This window comes from Carassius gibelio, chromosome A20 (assembly GCF_023724105.1).
Source record: "Carassius gibelio isolate Cgi1373 ecotype wild population from Czech Republic chromosome A20, carGib1.2-hapl.c, whole genome shotgun sequence".
Classification (NCBI taxonomy): Eukaryota; Metazoa; Chordata; class Actinopteri; order Cypriniformes; family Cyprinidae; genus Carassius; species Carassius gibelio.
The window spans coordinates 14468253-14493498 of NC_068390.1; the positions used below are offsets into that span (position 1 = coordinate 14468253).

A 25246-nucleotide genomic window follows, 5' to 3' on the forward strand; every position below is an offset into this window, starting at 1 on the left:
ACTTTTACATAATTATGATTTACCAAAGTTGTGGATGGGCTTCCATAGAAAAACACTATTTGAAAACACATCTCCCATCTCTTTCTTGTTGATTCCAATACTCTCTCTCTCTCTCTCACACACACTTCTTCCACTCTGTTTACATGATCTTTCACCGGCTTCTATTTTGCATAGAACTGTCAAGTGATACTATGCAGCTTTGCAGTTTGCATATGTACATACGCACACACGCACAGGTTTGCTGGAAGGACCTCCCATTCCCTGGAAGGCAAAAACAGAATCTTCTTTTCATATTACACCATATTACAGTTTTTTTTCAATACATTTAACAAGTTTTCCTAAACTCTTAACGCACCAAAAACACAAATGGTTAATTTCATGCTCAAAATCACCCATTGTAAACTAAACCCCAAAACTAATGCTCAAAATACAATAATAAACTAACACAATACACTATGCCTAACAAAACACTGCAAACATGTTTCAAAATCAAATAATTATTCAAAACACTAACACATGTTCTCTTCCAACAGGAACATTTAGTCAATCATAAAAAAAAAAAAAAAAAAACACTATCATCAGCAGAAATTAAAGACACTGCATTATTTTATGTGTCAGGTCTGCCCTTATACAATAGACAGTATATTGTATTGATCATAGATTGTGTTTTGCACTGTAGTTTCTTTTGAAGCCTCTCTACGTTTTTGTTCTGCTGGGTTTAGTAAATGCATGTATTTTGTTTCTTTTGCTGCAAAAATTCAATACAAAAAATGAATGACCATCTCATGAGTAGTTTTATAAAATGTACAGTTTATGTAAAAAAAATAAAATAAAATACAGACACAGAATTGCTGCAGTAAAGACTTTATTTGCAACAGGACATTAGAAAAGGAAAGAAAACAAAAATGCAAGAAAAAAATGCAATAAAGTTGTCATTTATTTATTCTTTATGTCATTATGTGAAAATACGGTAGAATAAAAAGTAAATAAATAAATGTGATCTAATCTGCTCAAACTTCTACGTTTGTAAGTTAGTTTTAAGGTAATCTTACAACATGTTATAATTTGTAAATTTGACTGTAAAATTGCATTGTTTTGGTCTTGGCTGAGCTTTAGTGTAAAAGAAGTTCAAGCATTTTAAATTGATGTTAACTGTATGAATTTTGTATCAAAGCAACGATGTGTTAACTGTATTGTCTTACAAAGACGGATGTTGTGCTAACCGTGTTAAGAGTTTAGGAAACTTGTTAAAGGTATTGAAAAAACTGTCATAGCGATTGTATAAAACTGTAAACAAATATGCTGGTTGGATTTTGATGTGGGAGGACAACAGGTGATGGACTTTATCACTGGAGGAAGCAGTCTCTCTGCTGACGGCACCCATTCACTGCAGAGAAACCATTTGTGAGCAAGTTTTGCAATGCTGAATTTTTCCAAATCTTTTCTGATGAAGAAACAAACTTTACTCTACATCTTTTATGGCCTGAGGGTGAGTACATTTTCAGTAGTTTTAATTTTTGGCCTTAAGTATTCCTTTAAGTTTTCCACTCTGTCCAAATGTGTTTGTAACAATGGTTCAATAGTAACATAACACTAATGCAAAAAAAGCAATGCAGCATGATAATGAAAATTAAGCTTCTATTATGCACCTCGCCTTATATTACACAAGCTAGGTTGATGAAAATATTATGACCGTATGGTTGTAGCATCCTTTTCAGTGATGAACCAAGTAACAATGCAAAAAAGCAATTAAGGATGAAATCAAAATGTGGTTTTTGAACACTTTAAAAACCAGTATCATAAGCATCACTTATAACATTCCTATCTAAAATGTGTGCAAGAGCTTGCTGCAAAGGGCCCTTCACGATGACCTTTACACAAGTGCAGCCACTGGACACTTTCCACTAGGCCTTGATAGACTTCCATAATTCTCCACACAGGCTATACACCTTAAATAAAATCAGTTTTAAAAATAAAAAACAAATTCTTTACATAATAAAAACATAAATTGTCTCAGGTCCTCTGCATCTCGTTTGCACATCCCTACCTCCGGTGCAATTTATAAATAAAGAAATATACTTCAAATGTTTTTTTCTCCAAGTAGGCCTAGGGATGACTATTTCAAAACCAGAACCTTTAAATAAACACCGTTTCCCAGTACCCATATCGCATCTATCATACACCCTCTCTCCTGCTCTATCCTAATCCACACATTTGCATATCCTGTTGTTGTAAAACCAGAAACTCACTCAATGTTTAACTTTACGAAGGCGGCGCCACTAGAATTCCAGCTGCAACAATATTTAAACAAACCAGGCAAAAGACAGAAAAAAAGTGCGCGCTCACACGCACACGCACACGCACGCAAACACAGTCTCACTAAACCAGTGATGTCACTGCGCACTCTAGTGGTCACATGGTCTCACTACATCATGCTTTAATAGGACGCTTGAAATTTGATGATATTTAACTTATACTGCTTACATAATTTGCATCATATGTAGGCGAGATTGGGATTAGCTGCCACAATTTTTACTACAGTGAATATACAGTGGATTTATTTTATTGATGGTCAATTTCTGTGAAATAAATCGTAACCTTTGAATTATAAGGTTCTAGCTGCCATTTTTGTCAAAATTTAGTTATTCACATATTCTTATTCTGTGACAACTTATTTACATAAATTGGGACTGGGGACTGATGTATGAAAGAAACTTGTACCCCAATAAACAAACAAACAAACACAAACCAAACTACATAGTCAATTAAATCTCATTTATTGAAATATAAATCTTTTCAATGTACATGGACATTATGCATATTATGTCAAATGAATAACATCTGTTTAAGGGAATAACTACCTAGAATTACACATATTGTACCATAGAATATGCTTCATAACTCTCCTCCATTTCCCCTCTTCCTGCACAACAAGAACATTCTCTTTAGAAATTCTTTACCCTTCTTTTCAAGCACAGACACATTTCGAAAGTCTGCAAACACACACACACACACACACACACACACACACACACACACAAGAAAAGCAGAATAAAGAAATACTAAAATATTTTTTTTTTAAAAGAACAGTTTAAAAAAAAAGTGCAACAGTTTTAATATATATCTCTTCTCGACATGCCCGTGAAACAGACCACAGTAGAGGGTGAAGATGGGGTGCAGGCAGTGATATGCTGAAGTCCTGATATACAATGATACACATTTACAATGAACAGTGATGTATAACATCAAAGTAAAAAAAAAGAAAAATCTAAACGATGTGTCACTAAGATGCTTTGAGACTACAGGAACTGGCTATGTGTAAATCTACACCGTGGTTTTCAATTGCTTTGTTTTAGGGAGGTCACATAAATCTTCACAAGCAGCAAACTACCACATATGACAGGGCATGATTATCTCCATTATCTTATTTGGTTTAATGCTCACATATAAAATCCAACAAACAGGAAGCAGAAACTGAGGAAACAGAAAAAGGTACCTACTTTCAAACATGAACAACTAATTCCACTGAATAGCAAAGTCTTTCTTCATTACTACACTGGAGTACATTCTTCAAAAACTATGATGTGTGAAACTTCATGAAATAAGCCATTTCATTTGAATCCTCTTTTACAAAAGCATAGCTTTGAAAATCAGTAATTGCTCAGACTTATACAAATAGATATAAAATCAGAAAGTTCGGTAAAAACTTTGGCCAGACATAAAAAAAATGTTTTAAATATTGTCATATCATCATTTTATAAAGGTCGAAGTCACAAAAATACACGTGACTCACAGGTCAAAACACAGTTGCCATTTTTCATTTTCATTTAGGACTACATAATTTCTCCCTACGCAACCCAGTATTCACAAATAATATATCCATACTATCAATTCAAAAACTATCCAGTACAAAAATAAAATTCAACCTGCCACACTGGAGACATTGACGATATATGAACAGTTACATTAAACCTATGTGCTGTTTAGTTGGTGGACTAGATCCTGTAAAATTGTTGGAGTGAGGGGGAAAAGAAGGCCTGATCCAAAATAGAGGCCATTTTGACTCAATTGTGCTGGTTTTAAAATGTCTGTAGTGGTTTTTTGTAGCTCAGATGGATTCATTTGAAATGTAGCAGTTGTGAAACCACTCAAGCCATTGATATGATTATAAATGGCATGCTTATATTGCTGTTTGGAATGCCCCGTCAAAAATAAAGTTCATACAGTCAACTCAAACAATACACAAACACAATACAAACATACAGAAATGATATAAAAAACAGATATGTTCTCCACTTCGCCTCCTCATTGGTCTTAGCTCCATTAGAGTCACTTAAACACTCACCGAGGCTCATTAAGAGCTCTCTTGGAGTCCTTTGGTGCACTGCTCATTCCTCCAGACCGGTAGAGGGCGACGTCTAATCCAAAAAATATCAATGACATTCATGCATCAATGTTTTTTTGTTTTTGTTTTTTTCTGAAGGCTCCAGGAAAGTGAAGTGAGGAAAATATGGCAAAAGGATGCGAGAGAGAGAGAGAGAGAGAGATCTATGAACTTGGAATGAATCAGAGGAATGTTTGTCTTTCTCTCTCTCTCGATCTTTGCATCTTTCGCTCACAGGAAACTATACTCCACCAATTCTCCTGAGTCCAAGTACATCTCATCCAGCAAGGTGATGTCCTCCAGGGTCTCTCCCTCACGCTTCGTCATGGAGCTGCTAGAACCTGTCTCTATTGCGCTTTCCTCCGACGTCTGAGACCTACAGAGAAAAAGAGAAGACAATTCAACAATTGAAAGACTCATGGGCAAGACTTTGTTGAAAATGCAAATGAATGATAAAAATGCAAATTTTAACAAAAAGAGCAGACACTAATATATAAATATATATATTTTTTTTCTGAATACATTTTGTTTGAGAATACATTTTCAAATGCAATGTATTCATGTGATGGTAAAGCTAAAGTTTTAGCAGTCTTCAGTATCACATGATCCTAATATTTTCTTATTATTCCCAATGTTGGGAACTTAATTTTTTTTTTGTTTTTTTTTTTGTGGAAAGCACCTAGCTGTCACCTAGCTGAATAAAAGTAATTATTTCCTTAAGGAAAAAAACGTATTGACTCTAGACTTTTATGGATAGTGTATATGTCCAAAATCCTTATGAATTGTCTTCCTATATTAGAAGGAGAATGTGATGTAAACTGGTGGGCTACCTGTGGCGGTTCCTTTTGCTGTAGTCTTCATTTGACAGTGGGTCGAGGTCCGGCAGAGGAATGATGTAACCGCTGTCAGAGCTGAGTCTCTGCTCATCAAAGCCGCTCTCGCGGTTCTTTAGTTTGCCCTGGTTCTTGTAGAGCACACCCATGTACGCCTCATCATTGTCAGTGCACTGCACCCGAGTCACAGCCGGGTGATCGCTCTTCAGGAAGTCATGATTCACACGCTCGTAGCACTGCACACCAAGAGAAATATAAATACAATATAAAAAGGTAAAAATAAATAATATTAAAGTATGCACTAGATCATTTAAATTAGTAATTTGATATTTAATAAATTTATATATATATATATATATATATATATATATATATATTTAAAAGTTAAACTGAGTATTACAGCACGTGCACTCACAAAATAACAAACCAAAAATAGATTTTGAATAGGCTTTAGGTAACACAGATTGTAGTTGTAAATGATAATCACAAATTAAGCATGCAATTCACTGTTATAATACATTATACTGAATGAAATGAGGGTGAAATTTAATCATTTCTGGTAGTTGTAAATAGCACAACAACACCGTGAACACTAATCAATGCCAAAGTTCTGCCCCATTTCTGCAAACGTTCTGTGGTTACTTGAGGTCTTACTGGCCCATTTAAGAATTCCCACCACACCCCTGCCCAAGGTGCTATAACAGGAGCTAGTTATTCCCTGGGCCATGTGACTCTGGGAAGCAGAGTTTTGAAGTAGTATATGTGGTGTCTGTTTAATAGCGCAATTATGGCTAGCTGGCGGATGCTAACTGTATGCTTCTGGTCATTAGCACTGCTGGGTTTTGCTTTGTTGGGGGGTTAGCCAGCTGGAGTACTGCTGTGCTAATCTCTGTTAGCGGTCTGGCAGTGTTGGCAATGATGACATGCACGTAGCCGAGGCCTCAGAGCCCAGATTGTCACACTGCATTAAAACTACAGGAAGTGGGAAACCATTTCCACCATACTTTAATCTGGGCCATTTATTGGGGCATGGCGGGATATTTTATTTTAAATTTTATTATTATAGTTTTCAGTTTCAGTTTAGTTTCAAATAGTTTTAATTGAGTATAAGTAGCATTTATTTCATTTTGTTCATTTCTGAAAATGACTACTCTAAGTTTAAATTAGATTTTAGTATAGTTTTATATTTAAAATGTATTGGCCCCTATATTTCACATAATAAAGCTATGTTTTAAATTTTTTTATTTATTTGTTTATTTTTTAAATATCAGACAGATCCTGTATATCCTGCAAGAAATGAATTACTACATAAGATTTTTTTGTCCAAAATGTAGTCAACATTTATAGTTTTTTTTTTCTTTTTTTTCTTTTTTTAAACCATTGTTTTTTTTAAGATAATATTTGTATATAAAATAAAAATATATAAAAAAACTTTTAAATTAATTTATAATTACAATTTATTTACTTATATTATAATTATAGCACAAACATTTTATTAAGAGAAATTTAAATAGTTTTAATACTTTTCTCCTGAAAAATAATTTTATCCTAAAGAAACCTGCATTTGAGAGTGATAAACAGAGAGAGAGAGAAAAAAAAAACAGAGAAACTTGAACTTGTGTTTATGTTGCATGCTTACTCTCTTATATCCCGAGGGCAGCAGAGAGGCCACCATATCACTCAGGTTGTGGAAAGATGGTCTCTTCTCTGGTTCACTGTTCCAACACTTCATCATAAGCTCATAGCTGCACATAGACAAACAACAACACATTGTTTAGACACCTGCTCCAACTGAAGCCTAGCACAGCAAAACAGTCACGCAAACTTTATACTGGAACGTACACATCGCTGGAAGCATGCTCGGGTTTTGCCATTCGGTATCCACTCTTGATCTTGTTGTAGAAGCTGGAATCCACAACCATACCTGGATAAGGAGTCCCTCCTACAGAGACACATTGCATTAGGATAAAAATAAAAAAAAAAACTAAATATGGAATAAATAAAACACATTTGTAAAGTTTAGAAATAAATGCTAAAAAAAATCATACCAAGTGAGAAGATCTCCCATATTAAGATCCCATAAGACCAGACGTCACTGAGTGTAGTGTACAAGTTATCAAAAATACTCTCTGGGGCCATCCATTTTACTGGAAGGAAAGTCTATGTGTGTGAGAGAAAAAGACTACAAGTATTAAAAGACGATTGTTCCAGTTCTTTTTTCCAAAGAAGGTCATGTAAAAACACTGAAAAACCATTATCTAAGATGAACGATCAAGAACAGCACATTAAGACTAAGACAACAACTCACACTTCCTTTGGAGACGTAGTTGTTATCGTGCATGATGTCTCTGGCCAGTCCAAAGTCACAGATCTTCACAATCTTGCCTTGAGACAGCAGGACATTACGTGCAGCCAAGTCTCTGTGTACACACTGTGAGAAACAGAGAAAAAAAGTGACAGAGAGAACTAAACGAGTGAGCGTGTGTTACAGAGACAGTCTATTCCTTATTTAGTGGGACGTATTATATAGAAAGATTATTTATTTGAGATATCTCTAGCTATATGAACATATTTACTGCATTTTCCGGACTATAAGTCGCACTTTTTTTCATAGTTTGGATGGTCCTGCGACTTATAGTGAGGTGCGACTTATTTATCAAAATTAATTTGACATGAACCTAGAGAAATGAACCAAGAGAAAAACATTACCGTCTACATCCACGAGAGGGCGCTCTATACTGCCAGAAATGATGCTCAGAGCTCCTGTAGCCTACAGTGAGCAGCATAGAGCGCCCTCTCGTGGCTGGAGACAGTAATGTTTTCTCTTGGTCCTTGGTTCTAAATGAGTGCGACTTATAGTCTTGTGCGTTTTACATATGTTTTTTTCCTCATCATGACATATTTTTGGACTGATGCAACTTATACTCAGGTGCGACTTATAGTCCGAAAAATACAGTATTTATCTTTTCTATTTCTCTCCACCCCATATAGTCTAACCCAGTCTTTAGATTAGACTATATGTCCAGTCTTCAAGTTTTTTTTTTTTTTTTGTCATGTAACCTTATAGCCCCATTCAAAAGCTGAAATATTCCATAATCCATTGTCAGTGGGGGGAGTGAATAACCAGCACTGTCTTCCTCTCTTAATACCACAACTGAGGTGAGAGCCTTAGCTTGGCTTCTGTCCTGAGAGATCTTATTTAACCAAGAAAGTTCTGCAAACCATCAATCCTATGAATGTTAACCATACAGCCATAGCACATACAGTCAAACATTTTCTCAAATATAGTAACCTGCTATCAGATCAACTCCTCCACTTAAACTTTCAAATGAGATCAAAAGTGTTTTGGAGCAAATGTTATAGACAAAAGTGACTGAGGCAGTTATCCCATACAAACAGGATTTAACTTACATTCTTAGAGGCCAAGAACTCCATCCCTCGAGCTACTTGATAGGTGAAACTGAGGAGGTCCACTGTTGTAAGGCCTTCATTGGTGTCATCTGAGAGAAGGTTCTCAACTTCACTCTCTGTTGTTTACACAGATACATTCTGAATCAGCACTGCATGCTGAAAATGACCTTTTGAGTGTGTGTGTGTGTGTAAAGTCTGAGGAATGGCAGGCAGATGTATGCATTAAGACGTCTGTGCTACAATTACCCTCTGTAATTGTAGGGTGCATAGACTACAGTGACATGGGTGGACCTCTGCTATCGCTAGCTAAACATCGGTGTGTGTCCTTTACCCACCAGCCAAGCCAAACCAGACCACAGCATGCCAAACCAACCTGAGTATGTGCAGTAAGTGAGGGACAGACCGAAAAGCCAGCAAAGCCGAATGGAAAAAATATATAGTTCACCCAAAAATAACAAATTCTGTCATAATTTCTTCACCTTCATTTCATTCCAAACCCATTTGGCTTTCTTTTTCCATTAGCCATGAGGATATTTTTGTTTTTCATGCTCTTTTCAGTGCAATAACAATAAACTGGAGGTTTCGAATGTCAAACCTTGACAAAATGCTTCAGCTCTGCTTGACAAAAGTTCATGATTTGAGAATGAATGATTTCTTTAGAATCAGACCTTTTCAGTGAATCACTTGATCGGACTATTCCTGTACAGTCTGTCCCTCGTGCAAAGCTGTCGGATGGTTTCAGAAGTCTTACGGCACACAAGTCTTAATTATACTTTTATGGTACATTTGCATTCATTTAAAAGCTTGAAAGCTGCAGTGCTTCACTGCACATTCTTTCGAAATATCAGCTTTTGTGTTCCACAGAACAATGAAAGCCGTGCTGGTTTGCAATGACATGATGATGAGTAAATGATGACTGAATTTTCATTTTTGGGTAATTGTATATTTACGCGAGTTCTCTCACCGTTGATTTGACTCTGAGATGGCGGATGGTCGTAGTCTGATCTCTGGAGGGGGGAGTATTTTGAGGTCTCACTCATTTCCAGCATGGGGACGTATTGCATGGTGTCTGCTTGCTTCATGTCCATATAATCACCTTTCCCCTCAAAAGACAGGATGACGTAGCTGCACACACACATAAAAAGTCAGGGGAGAACATCATGCTGTGTAAGGTTACTCCAGCCAAATGAAATTCTAATGAAGGATTAGATCATTTTATAGTAGGTCATCAGAAATATCTGATGTGTAGATCACTGGTCTTCTCACTGTGGCTTACAACACATGGTCAGCAACCTCCTAAGTATTTTCTTAAAAGTGTTAAAACTATTACTTTCGCTTTGTTTTATAACAACTTTACTATGCTGCTTCCTAAGATACATAATTTGGGGCAAAATCTAAGGCAGCACGGCATATATCCCCCTCAGAGCAGTGTTGTTATTGTTAACTAAAACAAAAGCTATTAATAATAGTTCTAATTAATTGATTCTTGTTTATTGTTTCTCTCCTCTTATAAAGGACTTCTCATACCTAATTAGACTGAAATCCTCACAATACCTGTCTTCAATCAGATTAAAGAGCAAGATCAAAATTCCATAGCATCGTGTTTTGACCTGAAATTGCATTTTTACAAATAATTTTAATGATTCACCCATTTGAATGAATTCAGATCTTTTGTGTGGGTGTTGGCTGACCTCCTGCTGTTCTCATCGGCTGGGTTGATGCCAAAGATGTCTAGACCTTTCTTGCCCTTTTCTGTGTGGCGGCTGAGAAACCCATCTCTGTTCTTATGCAGATAATTCACCAGGTCTCCATAGAAGCAATACTCTGTGATAATGTAGATTGGTCCTGAGAGACAGAAAGAGAAAGAGCGAGAACAGTGTTAATAAAAACTGATAAAAAGGCTAAAAACAGAAGGTTAAAGTTCTACATTACACTTAACTCTGCCTGTAAAAATGCTATACTACAAACACCCATGCACCAAGAAGACACCACCCTAGAGACCAAGTGTTAGTGTTTGTAATCTGTGTGTTTGTGCATGTTCACCTGATTTGGTGCACGCTCCCAGAAGGTTGACGATGTTTAGGTGAGGGCCCAGGTGGGTCATAATTTTCAGCTCTGACATCAGAGCCTGCTTCTCACTGGAGCGTGCTGTTGCTGAGGAAGCGATTATATTAACCAGTTAAATACACTCTTCAAAATAAAGCTTCCAAAAGGGGATTTTTGCAACAATAGGGTTCCTTTTCACAGAGATTTTGGGTTCCTCAAAAAACCTTTCACTGAACAGTTCTTGAACCAGTTCTTAGTATGAAAAACATTTGAATCATTTAAAGAAAATGTACAGGTTCCATGGACGTATTCTAACACATAAACCATTCAACAAATATGTGTTTTAATGTCCTTAATCATCATAAACATGTATTGATGAGATGTTTCTGTGATTATTATCTTGTTAGTAAACAAATTGTATGCATTTTGTATATGCAACTACTAGTTAGACTTCAGTTAGCTCACGTTTAAGCATTTTCACAGCCACTTTCATCACAGGTTGAGAACGACTGAGTCTGTACGCAGTGCCTTCCACCACTTTCCCAAATGCTCCTGAGCCCAGGACACGACCTGCAACACACACACAAACATAGACACAAACTTGAACTCATTTGCATAGCCAGAGGATGCCACTGAAACATGATCTAATCTAAAAAAAAACATGCAAACTCATATTGCTTTCTGTAACTTTCAGTATCACCCCAGTGTTTTTCTATTAGAAAAAATAACATTTTTGATGTTTGAGTCAAAAACTTCAATCAGTCTGTACAGTCACCATTCAAAGCTCCTAAATAGGATCTGCTTAGTAGATTATGATTATCTCATATTAGGATGAACAAAATCCTATCAAGTACATGACCACAGCAAAGTGTCACTTAAAGATGGTTGAACCACACCGAATCCACAGGACAGTATCATGGTCGACTGATTCACTACAACAGTGACTCACCCAGTACAAGTGAATCCCGAGGGAACTCCCAGCGGGAGTCATATGGAAGCTGCATGGGATCGACATAGATGTACTCATGTCCGTCCGGACTGACCGATTCGATCACACGCCATCTGATCTCATAACGTGGTTTCTGTAAAGACATGCACAAGGAGAGAGTAATTCTCATGTGGTCAGTAACAGAGCTTTCAGATACGGGAGGAAGGTCAGGCTGATCCACACTTTGAGAGGGGAGAAGCGTCACGCACACACAAGCAGGTGACAGGTGTTCAAATAATCTCACTTCAGCCCTCACAGGAGCTAACATGAATGTGATGGGGCATTATGTCTAATAATGCCTCAAATGTGTATGATTGTCAAAAAGACTGAATGCGAGAGAGTGAATTTGGGGATTTGTAAATGTGTGAGTGAGTGAATGAATACTTCAATAGGTAAGAGAGTAGGTGAGTGAATGAGTGAGTGAATAAATTGGTGAGTAAATGAGTGAATGAATGAGTGAAAGGGTGAATAAGTTAATGTGTAAATCTGACATTATTCATAAGTTTGGTAAGACTTGTAAAGTTTTTAAAATAAGTTTCTTATGCTCACCAAGGCTGTATTTATTTGATCAAAAATACTGTAAAAACAGTAATATTGTGAAATATTGCAATCTAAAAATAAACATTTCTTTTTTAATATATTTCAAAATGTATTTTATTTCTATGATGGCAAGCAGCCTTCAGCAGCCATTGTTCCGGTCTTCAGTGTCACATGATCCTTCAGAATCCAATCCATTTGGTGCTCAAGAAACACTTCTTATTATCATCAAAGTAGAAAACAGTTGTGCTGCTTCATAGTTGTTGTTGTTTTTTTTTGCTTTTCTTTCTTTTTTTTAAATTCAGGATTCTTTGTGGAAAATACCATTTATTTGGAATAGAAATGTTGTCACAGTATAAATGTCTTCACTGTCACTTTGGATCAATTTAATGAGTCCTTGCTGAATAAAAGTATTCAGTTCTTTGAAAGAAATCGTACTGACCCCAAACTTTTAATAAGTATGGGTAAATTAACAAGCGTTTAATTGGGTGAGCAGGTTAGTGAGTAATTGGCTAATTGAGCAAATGGTTGATAGAGTGAGTGAATGAGTAAATGGGAATGACTGAGTGAATGAATGATTGAGTCAATGATTTAGTGTGAATAAATGAGTAAGTGAGTGAGAGAATGAGTAAATTGCTAAATAAATGAGTGAATGAATTAATGACTCAACATAAATGATTGAGTGACTGAGAGTAACTGAGTCAATGTATATGAGTGAATGAGGGAATGAATGAGTGAGTACCTGTTTCCAGATAATGAGCAGCACAATGAGTGAGATGATGACAATGACCAGCAGCACCAGAACAGCGGCAGCCACAGTGAGCTCCGAGTGTGGACCTGAAGCAATGAGGAGGAGATATGGAAGGATATGATGCAAAACTAAACTCCAAAAATTGCCAAAACCAAACTTGTCTTAATGCGCAACATCTTAACTTTCATACCTAATAATGTCATCATAATAGTATCAATATTTTGAACTGTATCTATGCTGTATTAATCAAGGTGCCCAGTGTGAGCAATTTATTTAAACTGTAACATAGTGAAGCAAAAATCCTGCCAACAGAAGCTAGTGTAAACACATATGGATTTGTTTCTAAAGACCACGGATGGTCCACCTGAGGAATCTGTCTCAGGAAAAAGACAGGGGGAGCCTGACAAGACAGGCATGGCTTATAAAATGAGGCTAACAGATGTACTAAAATAGCATTTGTTCAATTTAAAGAATAACAGATAATCACACATAAATACAGAGATGTTTCTTTACAATGATTGAAACCTCAACAAACAAAACCTAACCTCAGTGCAGATCCGCTGCTGGCAATGCATCTCTAAAAAAACTGTACACCTGTGATTCAAATTAGTTTCAAATCTGCATGTAACTTTGTTTAGATCGTCTACCCATAACAAACAGTGAACAGACAAAAACAGGCCTCTTACCATTTGACACAAGTTTAACCTCTCGTGAAACAGCCCCCATGTCATTCCTGGCCAGACAGCGCACCGCAATTGTGCTCTCCAGATGGTGGAAAATGACATGACTCTCAATGTTGTTGTCCTCATCCATTTGCAGTTCCACAGTGATGTCCGTAGAGTTGATCGGAAGTAGCATCCACTGGGAGGAATCGTTGGCACAGCTGGTAGAAGAAAGAAAAACGAGCTCAGCATGATGTCATTGAGGTGACTTGACCTTAATCATAGGGATGAGACCGTGTCATCTGCTTTGTACTTCTTTTATAGAAGGAAAGAGTGGGAAATGAGGATTTAATAAAGGATGACAGTAATATAGAAACAATACCTGTAGGGTAGCAGAGTAAATCAAGAAAGAAGACTGCTTACTGTTTAATGTTTTTGCAGATATACCAGTCCACGTCAGGGGTGGGGGAGCCGCTAGCAGCACACACCACTTCCTGACCTGCAGCAGAGCCATGGTGGATATCCATCAGGTCCACAATCACAGGGGGAACTGTAAAAAGAGAACAGACTTTTACTATCTTGCCAAACTTTTTCACTGGCCCCTACCATTTTTTTTTTTCTTTTGTATTCAAGGATGCATTACACTGATCTAAAGTGACAGTAAAGACATTTATAATGTTTCAACGTTATACATAGATCATCATAAGAAACACTTCTGGCGTTTTAAAATAAATTTGATTATAAAATAGTAATTTTACATTTGAATAATATTTCACAGTGGCTCACTGTATTTTGATCAAAGTATCAAATGCAGCCTTAATGCAATTTTTTCATCTAAAAAAACAAAAAATACACAAAAAAAACATTTAACTGACCCCAAACGTTTTGAACAGTAGTTTATTTTATATGTATCAGAAAGATATTTCCAAAATATTATAAATACATTTTGTATATTTTTCATGAATGTTTTCTTTACTATATATATATATATATATATATATATATATATATATATATATATATATATACCACAAATTGACTTCAAAAACTGACTTCATATGCACACTTTTTTTTTAATGATGCAAAACATTATTGATTTGTTTGATACTTTATGAACAGGTTTTATGACAGATCATTTAATTTCATATCTAATATATCCTATAGCCTTTACTTTTGAGCCTTTAATTGTAATTTAAAAGATTGTTTCCTGCAAACAAGTTTTGATATTATCAGTCAAATCTATTTTTTCATAGTTAAGTACTATTAAATGTAAAAACTTAAGTACCAGTTTGAAACAGTATGCCTTAACTTAGTGTAATTATTTTCTGTATTTTCTACACTTCTGGTTAGGACAGAAAACCAGCGCTTATACTGTAAGTACATGTAGTTACACATTGCTGGACAAAGGTCCTCCAGTTGACAACAAGAAAAACTTAAACAAATGTATGTAAAGTCTGGTTAAGAAAGATATAGAGGTGCGATGAGATAAACAAACATGAAGCAGAGGCAAAAGCAAACACATGCAAATGTAGGTAAACAAATGTTTGACAAAAACAACCTGCAGGTACAGAAAAAAAGAAAAGGTCCCACCTTTAACCTGAAGGTAGAAACTGTTGCTGGTAGTCTGGCTGCCTGTTTCTACCCTGATGGTATAGTTCCCACTGTCCTCTGCTTTAGCCCTGATCAGGGTCAACACACCCTCGTAACTGAACAAAAAACGCAACACATTTAAAAGGGATGTTTACATTTTTTTAAACACAAAAAAATGCAACGTGATATTTGAGAAATGGTGAATATGTTAAAATAGAGCTGTTTTAGTCACCTTATCTCATCGATTTTTAGGAGGTTGGTGGTGATCTCTGCCGCAACATTTCCCAGGACCAAGCCATCCTTTAACCATATGACTTTAGGGGTGGGGAAAGACTGTATGTCCACTTTGAACTCTCGCACCTCGTCCAGCATAGCAATCTCCACTGGACCAGTTTCTGGATTGATGTGCACAAACTCACGATCTGCACATGAAAGCCATAAAGGCAGGTTAGGACTGCAGATGAATCACTGTCAATTGTTAATCATGTTTGAATTTGACATACGCTTTGAAAATCATTTTATATTGTGTGTCTGTGCGAGTGTATGCGATCTCTGTACCATAGACTGTAATGGTGAGCTGTTTGGTTTGGCTCTCATTGCTCATAATATCAGTAATGGAGCAGGCGTAGACACCGCTGTCTTTCGGTGAGGCATTAGTCACTGTCAGAGTATAATGGATCTCAAGATCTCGCTTATTCTCCTTTACGGTCTTTACTCCTCGATCCGCCTTAGAGAGAACGACAGAGGGAGAATATCAATCAATAAAAAATATATAATTAGTTTAACATGACTGTATTTACACACAATTTGTTTCCCTCTCACCAGTTTCCCAGGGTATTTCCAGTGGTCCTCCAGCATCTCACTGCCTCTGGCCACACAGTCAACAGTGATGGTCTCACCCACCAGCAGAGCTTTCTTCTCTGCTCGCAACTCGACTCGCAAATCAGACCCTCCTGAGAGACAGTTTAATGAAGGTTGGTTAAGTTGGTCGGTTGTGCATAGCAGGGGAAGAAATAATAGTCATATTATTACATAACATAACCTTTATATTTATATATATATTATATATATATATATATATATATATATATAACACACATACTGTATAACACACACACACACATTTAGAATTGTTCTTATATATTAAACATGATAATTACAAAAGATAAATTTAAATTTGTACAAATTTATATATTTCTTGAATTAAGTTTATATTGAATTAAGTTTAATTTTCTTTCTCAATAGCAAATTATTTTGATGTTGTTTTTTTTCTTAAAAATAGAAAAATAAAATGTTTTTTTTTCATAAAATTTAGCTAAACCAATCTTGTTTTAAGCATATTTAGATCAAGCTTATGTTTATTTAATTGTAAAACAAAACAAAAGAAGTGATTAACCCAATGATTTCTGCATTAAACAATATCACCTGCCATTCACACAATCAAACTCATTCTCACCTGTCCAGCCGTGTACGATGTACTGTAAGCTGTCATGTTCCTGTCCATTAATGAGGGCTCTGCAGACATACGTCCCAGCACCAAAGAGACCAATGAATCCTCTCTTGCTGTCATAGACACTGGACAGAACCTGATTGGTCTCAATGTGAATCAGAGAGACGCTGGCGCTTGGGTCGGTCACACGGCAGGGAATCTCCATTTCATCATGACTCGTCAGCACATGGTTTTCAAAAGGGGCCATAGATGGCACAAATGGGGTTTCTGGATCTGCATGTTTTGTCGGAAAGAAATTCAATATTACTTTGCTATGTACAAAGGGCTTCATACTAACTATATAGTATACTATTCTTTAAAACAATGTTACTGTGTCAATCCAGCGTGTGAAAAAGACAAAGGAGTTCCTTCTGTACCTGGCACATAAATGTAGATGGAAGTCTCCTCAGTGTTGTTGCTGGAGCCATAGTAGCAGATGTACTCTCCTGTATGAGCGGCCGTCGCATTCCCAACAGTCACAGTGGAGATGAAGAGTCCTTTCTTTGCAGTGTTGAACTGATCGTGGAGATAAAAGGGGCTGTGCCAGGAGAGCTCGGCCTCACCTCGACATGTGAGTCTGAAAGTGGAGTGGAGAGACACCTCCATGCTGTCCCTCTGGGGCCACATCACTGGAGCCAGCACGGACTGTGGCAGCTCTGGGTACATGGCTGATCACGGCATGAACAAGTATTTAAATCTCTCATCCACAACTCATACTGTGTATACAGAAGCTTTATAAATTGTATATACTGGACACTTCATAAATTGTTTTGCTGTTTGATTTAATTATACCTTCAACAAGCAGTTTGAATGAAAAGCTTGAAGTTCTGGAACCAGTGGATGCAACAATCTCATAGACACCACTGTCCTCCTCTATGGGGTGGCGGAGAAGCAGAATATTCTCATACCTTTGTAAGAAAAAGTCATAGTGATTATAATCATTTTAGTGGTACTATGAAACTGGTGACACTTATAATAAGGTTGAGTTTGTTACAAATCAGTTAATGCATTAGCTAGCATTATCTAACAATACTTAGTTCAAGATAGCTCTACTTTATGACCACAATACAACAATATTTTTTTACAGCATTTATGGGTCAATGTTAAGTTCCACATATATATATATATATATATATATATATATATATATATATATATATATATATATATATATATATATATATATATATATATATATATATATATATATATATATGTATTTTTTTTTTTTTTTTTTTTTATAAGTTGAATGAATATTTAAAAATGAATAAAAACCTAAATAAATATCTTTGAACTTAGGTTAATGTTAATTTTCAAATAAGTTTGTTTTTATATAATTATTCATTTGTTGTTAAATTTTTTTTTTAAGTAAAAATACATATATTTTACAGTATTTATCTATTTATGTTAATGTTAAATATAAAAAAAAAGCTTATTTATTTAATATACTTAATTTGATTAAATTAAATTATTAAGATTATGAGACTAAACAACTATTTTTAACAGAAAGAAAAGTGAGTGAAAATATGAAGTTTCTATGTCTTTTTTTAATGAATAATTTAGTTCAGTTCTACCTGAGGCCTGTCAGATGAGTGGTCTTGGTGGAGATGTAGCTGTCGTCCAGCTGAAGGCCATCTTTAAACCAACTGACCTTTGGCTCAGGGTCAGCGTCAATGTAAATAGTGAACTCTTTTTCCTCCAGAAGCGATACAACCTCCACTGGCCCAATTCCATTAGATATTACTTCTACAAAAGATCTCTCTAAAGGCCAGAAGAAAAAAAAAGAAAGAACACTGATTGATTGTCTAATGCACATCTGTTCAGCCCATCTCCATTGACTGGTTTTAATGGTAAAAGCAGAGGTGAGTCCAAGTGAGAAAGAGAAGTACACACCGTAGACTGTGATTCCCAGGCTGAGAGACTCGGTTTGTCCAGTTAATTGGTCGGTTACAACACACTCATATCGTCCAGTGTCTGCAGCAGAGGCTTCTGGGATGATGAGGATGTACTGAACCTTGTCTGGGAAAGTTATATTCATTGGAACAGCCCCTCTGGCCTGGATAGCATAATAATGAGGAGAGAAACATACAGAGCAGTATTACACACATTTTGTTTATTATGGATACACATGTGGAATGATGACAGCATGACAGCAATCAAATGCAATTGTTCTTTTTCTTACTTGTCTTAACTATTTTACATTCTATTTCATCAACTCCTCTTTTCTTTGCAAATATGTACTTTAGTGTCTATAACACATGTCTATGTCCATATTTCAGTGCAGTCTGCTGGATATAAATCAGCTGTACACGAGTCTTTTAAAGGGTTGTACTCATCACAAATAACCCGGTCCAGACAAGGACTTTTAAAAACCAAGGACTCTTATTTTTAAAGATAATGCTTCTTACAGACTGATTTAAATTGATGGTGAGCTACATGATCCATTCAAATTTACTGAAATATAAGTAAATCATTCCAGCAAACAAACACACTAACTATAACTAACTAATTAACTAGAATGTTTTATTCCCACAATCAAAAAAATTTAATATTAAATAAAATACACACCGAAATTTTCAACTAAAAATAACCAAACAACTAACAAAACTAACTAACTAGCATATTTTTATTTGGAATTCATATTAAAAAGTTCAAAACAAAACAACTGACTTACTAACATCTTTTGATTTGAAGCTCACATTGTTCATCAACCATACAACAACTATATCAGCTAACTATCTGCCTAGTTGTCCACATAACTAATACTACCATTATATCAACTAACTACTTAACTAACTTTCAAACTATTATACTAGTAGTAACTACTAGTATCTCTTGATTTGGAACTTACAGTTATGATCAAATAAACACAACAATTTCAAACAACTAACAAACATCTTTTGATTTGGAATTTACATCAATCATCAAACACGCAAAACTATTAACTAAAACTATCTGCCAGGCATCTTTATTTTTGAAAAACCCTTCATTAAACTTATTAATACACACAGACCTCTATGATATTGTGAATCACACACACTTGTGTATGCACAAAACCACAGGGCTCACAGAGGTGAGAAACACACATCAGTCTTGAACACTCACAGGACATGCGGGTCATAGGTCAAAGTACATAGTACATTTTTTTGTGTCACTTTTGAGGTTACTACCTTGACTTTTGTACATTTTTGCATTTCCCTTCAACCATTAAATAAAGAACGAGAGAATAGTGCCCCAGAATATGCTTCTGCATCACACCAGAAGTCTTAAGTTTTCATGTTAGTTAAGTACAAAACAGAGAGGGAAAGAGAGAAACAGAAAAGAGATGAGGGTCTTGCCTGTTTTGGGGGATGCAGCCACTGCTGGTAGAAAGTCTCCCCAGGAGGGGTCTCGCAGGTAAGATTGACAGCATCCCCCTCTTTCACGTCCTCCATACTGGCTCTCAGCTGTATGCTGAAGCTATTCTCTTTATAATGTTCAGTACAATACAAATCATTCAAAACATGTACAATGCTACAATAAATTCATTTTATTTACCAGTCCTTTAAATAATAATAAAAACATATGTGAAATCAAGGGCCAGTTTGCTCTTACTCAAATTCAGAAACACCTAATCACTCTTTTTCTCTTCCTTAATTTACATCAATCTCAATAAATGCTCTTCTCATGAGTAACTTGAAGTGTATGATGATTCAAAATGAAGTCAAGTATACATCAGCATCTCACACCTGCAGCCCACCCCAGCTCAAAATGTCATTACTCTTCGATAACAAGAATTTGACATCTCCCATGGTACTCATGTAATGTCAAAGCTATGACCTAACGTTTCACTTTTTTTTTGTCAAAAAATAAATAAAGAAAAAAAACCTCTAAATGTTGAATTATTTAGGGTGCATTACTTACCATTATCATCTGTCACATTATAAACGATGCTGTGCACTGCTTTGCCATTCACGGTCATCTCACAAACATAGTGACCCGGTGATAATACACCGTAAAAGCCGATTTTGGGGTTATAGAGCACAGGAACCTCATCCCCACTCAGCATGTTTCTGAGAATCACTTGAGAATGTGGGTTTGTAACACGGCAGGGGATAATTGTGCCCACAGTCTCATCCGTCTCAATAGTAGGATCAGACACGAATGGAACCTCAGGATCTGAGGAAAAAGTGACGGGAGTCCATTTTTACAAATGCAAAGCGTACTAATTATTTTAGATATATATTTAGTTGTTCTGAACAATAATGTACCTAGAACAAAAATATAGATCTCAGAGTCTTTTTCAGGTTGATCCTCATACACACAGGTGTAGTATCCTGTGTTTGAGGCCACAGTGTCAGTGATCACCAAAGTACTGTGATTAATTCCAGACTGCACTTCACTGTTGGACGGTAACGGGTCGAGCCATATCACTCTCCTCTCTCCGGAGCAAGTGATGGTGAACTCAGAATGAGGTGTCAGGATAAATTCATTTTTATTTGATTTAATAGCAGGCCAAGGTTTTGAAACATCTGCAGGGAAAGATTTAATGTATTTGATTAATTATAGCTTATGCCTTTAAATAGCAGTGGTATATATTAGTGAAATAAATATGTATATTTAAAACATTACTCAAAATAAATACTAGTAAAAATGTATAAAAAATGAAGAACAAACAACAATATATGTTTTTTTTCTTTTTCACATTGATGTTTTCCTAGACTTTTAACATCCATACCTGACAATAACCCAAGTAAGATGATCCCAAAAACGAGATGTGTCTCCAGGAACCCCATGGTCCAAGGATTGTGGATTGTGCTCAGCTGAAAGGGGTGAAAAGATGAAATCCCATTTTATACAATAGACAGAAAAAGAAATCCATAAAGAAAAAAATCCAAACATGTAAAACACAGCCAATGTCTTTGTGAGTTATTGGTTGTTGTGTATTGATCTCTTGTGGTTAATCCAAATATAAATGATGAACCTCTGTTCAGTGATAACTCAGGTAGCCTAGGGAGACCACTGAATAATCACTCAGTAGCTAAACTTTGTCGGTGGAAAGCTTGGATAGCGCGGTTCAGTTTTGTTTGACCACGAGGTGGAGACACAGTACACATTTTCCCGAAGACATAGTGTTTTCTCACTACATTCGCACAGCTGTAACTTTTTAAATCCTACGTATAACCTTAGACGTAAAACATACTTATACAGAGAAATATAGGTCTAACATATACTAACAGCTCACATGGACACATATATCATTATCGTAGGCTACTTAATATATCTATGTGCTGAAATTAAGTGGGATTAACTTCTTACTTTATTTTAAAACTAAATTTAGTCATCTGAATTTAAATTGGTATTCAAACTTTTTCTGAACGTTGAGATTAGCTACAGTGCGTAAACAGATTTCAGTCCTGCAGCACAATTTGCTGCATTGTCTTTGTCCCGTCACTGGTTTAAGCGCTTGTTTTGCCAAATTTCTAATCAGACATTCCGCGCTCGCGTGTTTTATCTCTGTCTGTCTGGGTTTCATCAGCGCTTCAGCAGACAGTCAAAGCCACACAATCTGAAGTGGTCGGCTCTGTTAAAACCCAGTTATCCTGAAGACACACCAATTATTTAATTGAGTCATTTTAAATTAAATAATTTATAATAATAACAACAAAAATACTAATAACATTAATAATAATAAAATAAATTAAATCAAGGTATATAATTGATGAAATTATGTCCCGTTATTTTGAAAGATACGTGGTACCGCAAGATCTACTTCAAAGTGAAGGAAAAACAAAACAAAAAACAAACTCGTTTTACAGCCCAGAGACGACAGAAGCACCGCCGTTTGCTCTTCTCAGCCCTCTCAAGCTAATTATCCTTGGTGAATTCCGGGGGTGTTGAGTAAGAATGTAATTAGTCGACCCCTTTCTGTGCCGCAATTTGGGAATCCACTGGATTGCCGTGGGAATCAATTGCGGAATGGCAACCGCTAACGGGTGCGCTTCTGGTACCGCTCATCTGTCCAGCGGTTACTGGAGAGCAAAACCCGGCCCGCAATTTTCTCCGCGCGCCCCCATCGCCAGGCGCCCACACACAGATGCGCAACTGGCTGCCAAACACAACCGATCCGCTGCGCTTGACACTTTCGGGCAACAGCTGAGCGAGGGGTACCCTCCAAACCCCAGTTACTTCACGCGTAAAAGCGATTTCCATGGGAATAAAAGAAAGCGGTCTAAAGATAGTCTGTTGAGGTAACGTTACCGAGTACAGATGTAATCGCTGCAGAGAAATATAAAACAATCCCTTAATTTCATCCAGTTTAAGCCTTATTTTAGTCAAGGCAAAGTAACCAGGTCTTCTTGATCCTTGGTAAATAGTATCTAAATTGCATTAAGTTAATCCAGATGTGGGAGAAGTTCCCCATTCATGCAGATTCATCATCGACTCGGACTTCAGCGCAGAAGGCGACAAAGAAGTTTTCTAAACTCCTCCATCGCTAATAAACAAATATCCATTCTGCAATCCAATCCAACGAAAGGTATTCCAGCATGGTTATATGCATCCCGTTTGAATTTTGATGGGTAAACAAGCCTCCAAATCTAGTTCGAAATGTGTTTGCCATTAGATGCCAGTGCTGCGCCTCTCCACGGGTTTAGACACCCCCAGCTGCGCGCCTGCGGCTCCAACCGAGATCCAGCACAACCAGGCTTTGACTTCACGGACGATAATGAGATTCCTTGTGGGGAAAGAGTCTATAATCCTGCTCGATGCAAACGTGTCCAGAATCAAAGTTGAAAAATCTGTCTCTTTTTTTTCTGAGATGAAAACGAATGATTGACTAATCCATTGTGAGCGTTGATGAAAAAATAATAAAATCCCCGTGTCATTTCAAAGTAAAACTATTTAGCGAGTTGATATATGGCTAAAGTGAATTTTCTTTTTACTCGTCTCAGAAATAAAAAAAAAAAAAACGAATAGAAAAAAAACGTAATTGTTAAAAAAGAAATAAAAGAACAGCTTTAATTAATCTAATGCTGAATAAGTGCAATTATGCTCAAACATTCCCTTCATCTGAGGGAAACTCTGCATGAAAGAAAATAAAAGAAACGATTTAAACTAATTTAAACATACAATACCTTTTTAATCCCTTTTGGTTGCTCCCTTTGATTAAAAAACAGCCAAAATGAATGGTAAAGCTCTTTAAAAAACTCTAATCAGCCCAAGGGTCCTCGGTTAAAGCAGTAAACCCTCTCCCTTGTGCTGCGCTCCTCCGTCCTGCTCCACGGCCACTCACACAAATGCGCCTCTGCAACAGCAACCTGTAATTGATTCAATTTTACAGTCCATCCTTCCCAGAGAACTAATCATCTGGCTCAATGTAAAAAGCTCTCAGGAAACGGCCCCTCCTCCCTCTGCCCCAAGAATATTTTCAAAATAAGAGTCTGTATTTTTTTTTTATATATATATATATATATATATATACTACAGCTCCGTAGAGGAGTCAGATTTCTCCTTGCTCTGCAGTTCTGAAGGTGCACGAAAAGAGGTTGAGCGGGGAAGAGCAGGACCATATGTTTTTTGTAAGTCCAAGAAAAGCCCTTTTGGAGTAAAGGGATCTGTTTGAGGGGAAAATGAAGGCAAGTGACCCATTAAAAGTGTTCAAAATTATTCAATTCCTCGTTAACATTGCCATCACGCTGCATTTTTCACGTTCAGCTTTTAATTGATTTCGCTTTTCAGATGTGTTTGTTGCTGTTGCGGCAGCTATTTGCACTTTCTTTTATGCATATTAATTTAAGATTACTATAATTTGTGGTTTGCTTGCCATTTCTGAAACGACGTTCAATATTTAAGTTTATTCAGCCTTCATTTCAAATAAACAAAATGTGATTAATGCCTGGGATTCTTAGATAATAACTATTATTAGTAATAACTACTATAAGATATTTTTTTTTTATTTTATTTATTTTTTTTTTGTGGAGAGTGCAGTGTGATTGTGAAATGGTTCATTCAGTAGAGAAATTGCAAAATCCGGAGTCCATCAAAAGCACATGCTGACGCATGCAAGGGGGCGCTCTAACATAAGAAACAAATTCAGACGTTCTCAGTCTATTCCTGTACATACTTTATTATAGCCTACTTTTAAATAAAAAAGTAGTTAAACCACTCGTTAAACATTATGGGTATTGTATATGTGAAATTTGTGGAAAACACCCTCAAAGATACAATTGCCAATATAGCCTACCTCTTCTCCTATAAGGCAAACCAGACTGCAGATAATGGATCTTTATGAATTAGGACTCTGTGTGTCTCAGCACACGGCGAGTGAAGCCCCGGGGCAGGCTTGCCCCCCTCTAGACCTTTCAGTTCGTCCTGCAGTGGGTCCAGAGGAGCCCGCCTTGCAGCTCACCCTCACAGAGAAACATCTCCAGTTGCTCAGCACAATCATTTCCACATGTTCGTGCCGCTCGGCCGAGCAAAAGAACAGAGTCCCTTGTTCTGGAAACAAAAGACTCTAATCTCTGAGACTAAAACTGAAGCTTTCAGAAACAGCGCGGATACCTTGATCTGTGCTT

The 25246-nt window shown here is 36.4% G+C and overlaps 1 protein-coding gene across 1 annotated transcript; it reads right to left on the bottom strand.

Moving 5' to 3' along the window:
- Nucleotides 1–2761: 2761 nt before the first annotated feature.
- Nucleotides 2762–24105, bottom strand: LOC127938096 (platelet-derived growth factor receptor alpha). The gene is made up of 29 exons (XM_052534505.1): nt 23807–24105; nt 21409–21493; nt 20942–21202; nt 20595–20849; nt 20030–20157; nt 18585–18747; nt 18266–18452; nt 17484–17599; nt 17069–17359; nt 16659–16925; nt 16025–16155; nt 15761–15929; nt 15435–15624; nt 15203–15318; nt 14036–14162; nt 13637–13833; nt 12942–13036; nt 11624–11756; nt 11140–11244; nt 10672–10782; nt 10320–10473; nt 9593–9753; nt 8629–8744; nt 7526–7648; nt 7266–7377; nt 7060–7159; nt 6857–6962; nt 5215–5453; nt 2762–4760 (listed from the first exon to the last, which is right to left on the bottom strand). The coding sequence occupies exons 2-29, from the start codon at nt 21464–21466 to the stop codon at nt 4616–4618; spliced, it is 4356 nt and encodes a 1451-aa protein (XP_052390465.1). The 5' UTR covers nt 21467–21493; nt 23807–24105; the 3' UTR covers nt 2762–4615.
- Between the last annotated feature and the right edge of the window lie 1141 nt (nt 24106–25246).

Excerpts from the sequence above, each read along its gene's own strand:
- LOC127938096 (XM_052534505.1), bottom strand. The coding sequence starts at position 21,466 with ATGGGGTTCCTGGAGACACATCTCGTTTTTGGGATCATCTTACTTGGG. Across the intron at positions 20,158-20,594 it reads TAATGTGACAGATGATAATG|AGAATAGCTTCAGCATACAG; the intron begins GTAAGTAATGCA and ends AACATTATAAAG. Across the intron at positions 15,930-16,024 it reads GGAAATACCCTGGGAAACTG|GCGGATCGAGGAGTAAAGAC; the intron begins GTGAGAGGGAAA and ends GTTCTCTCTAAG.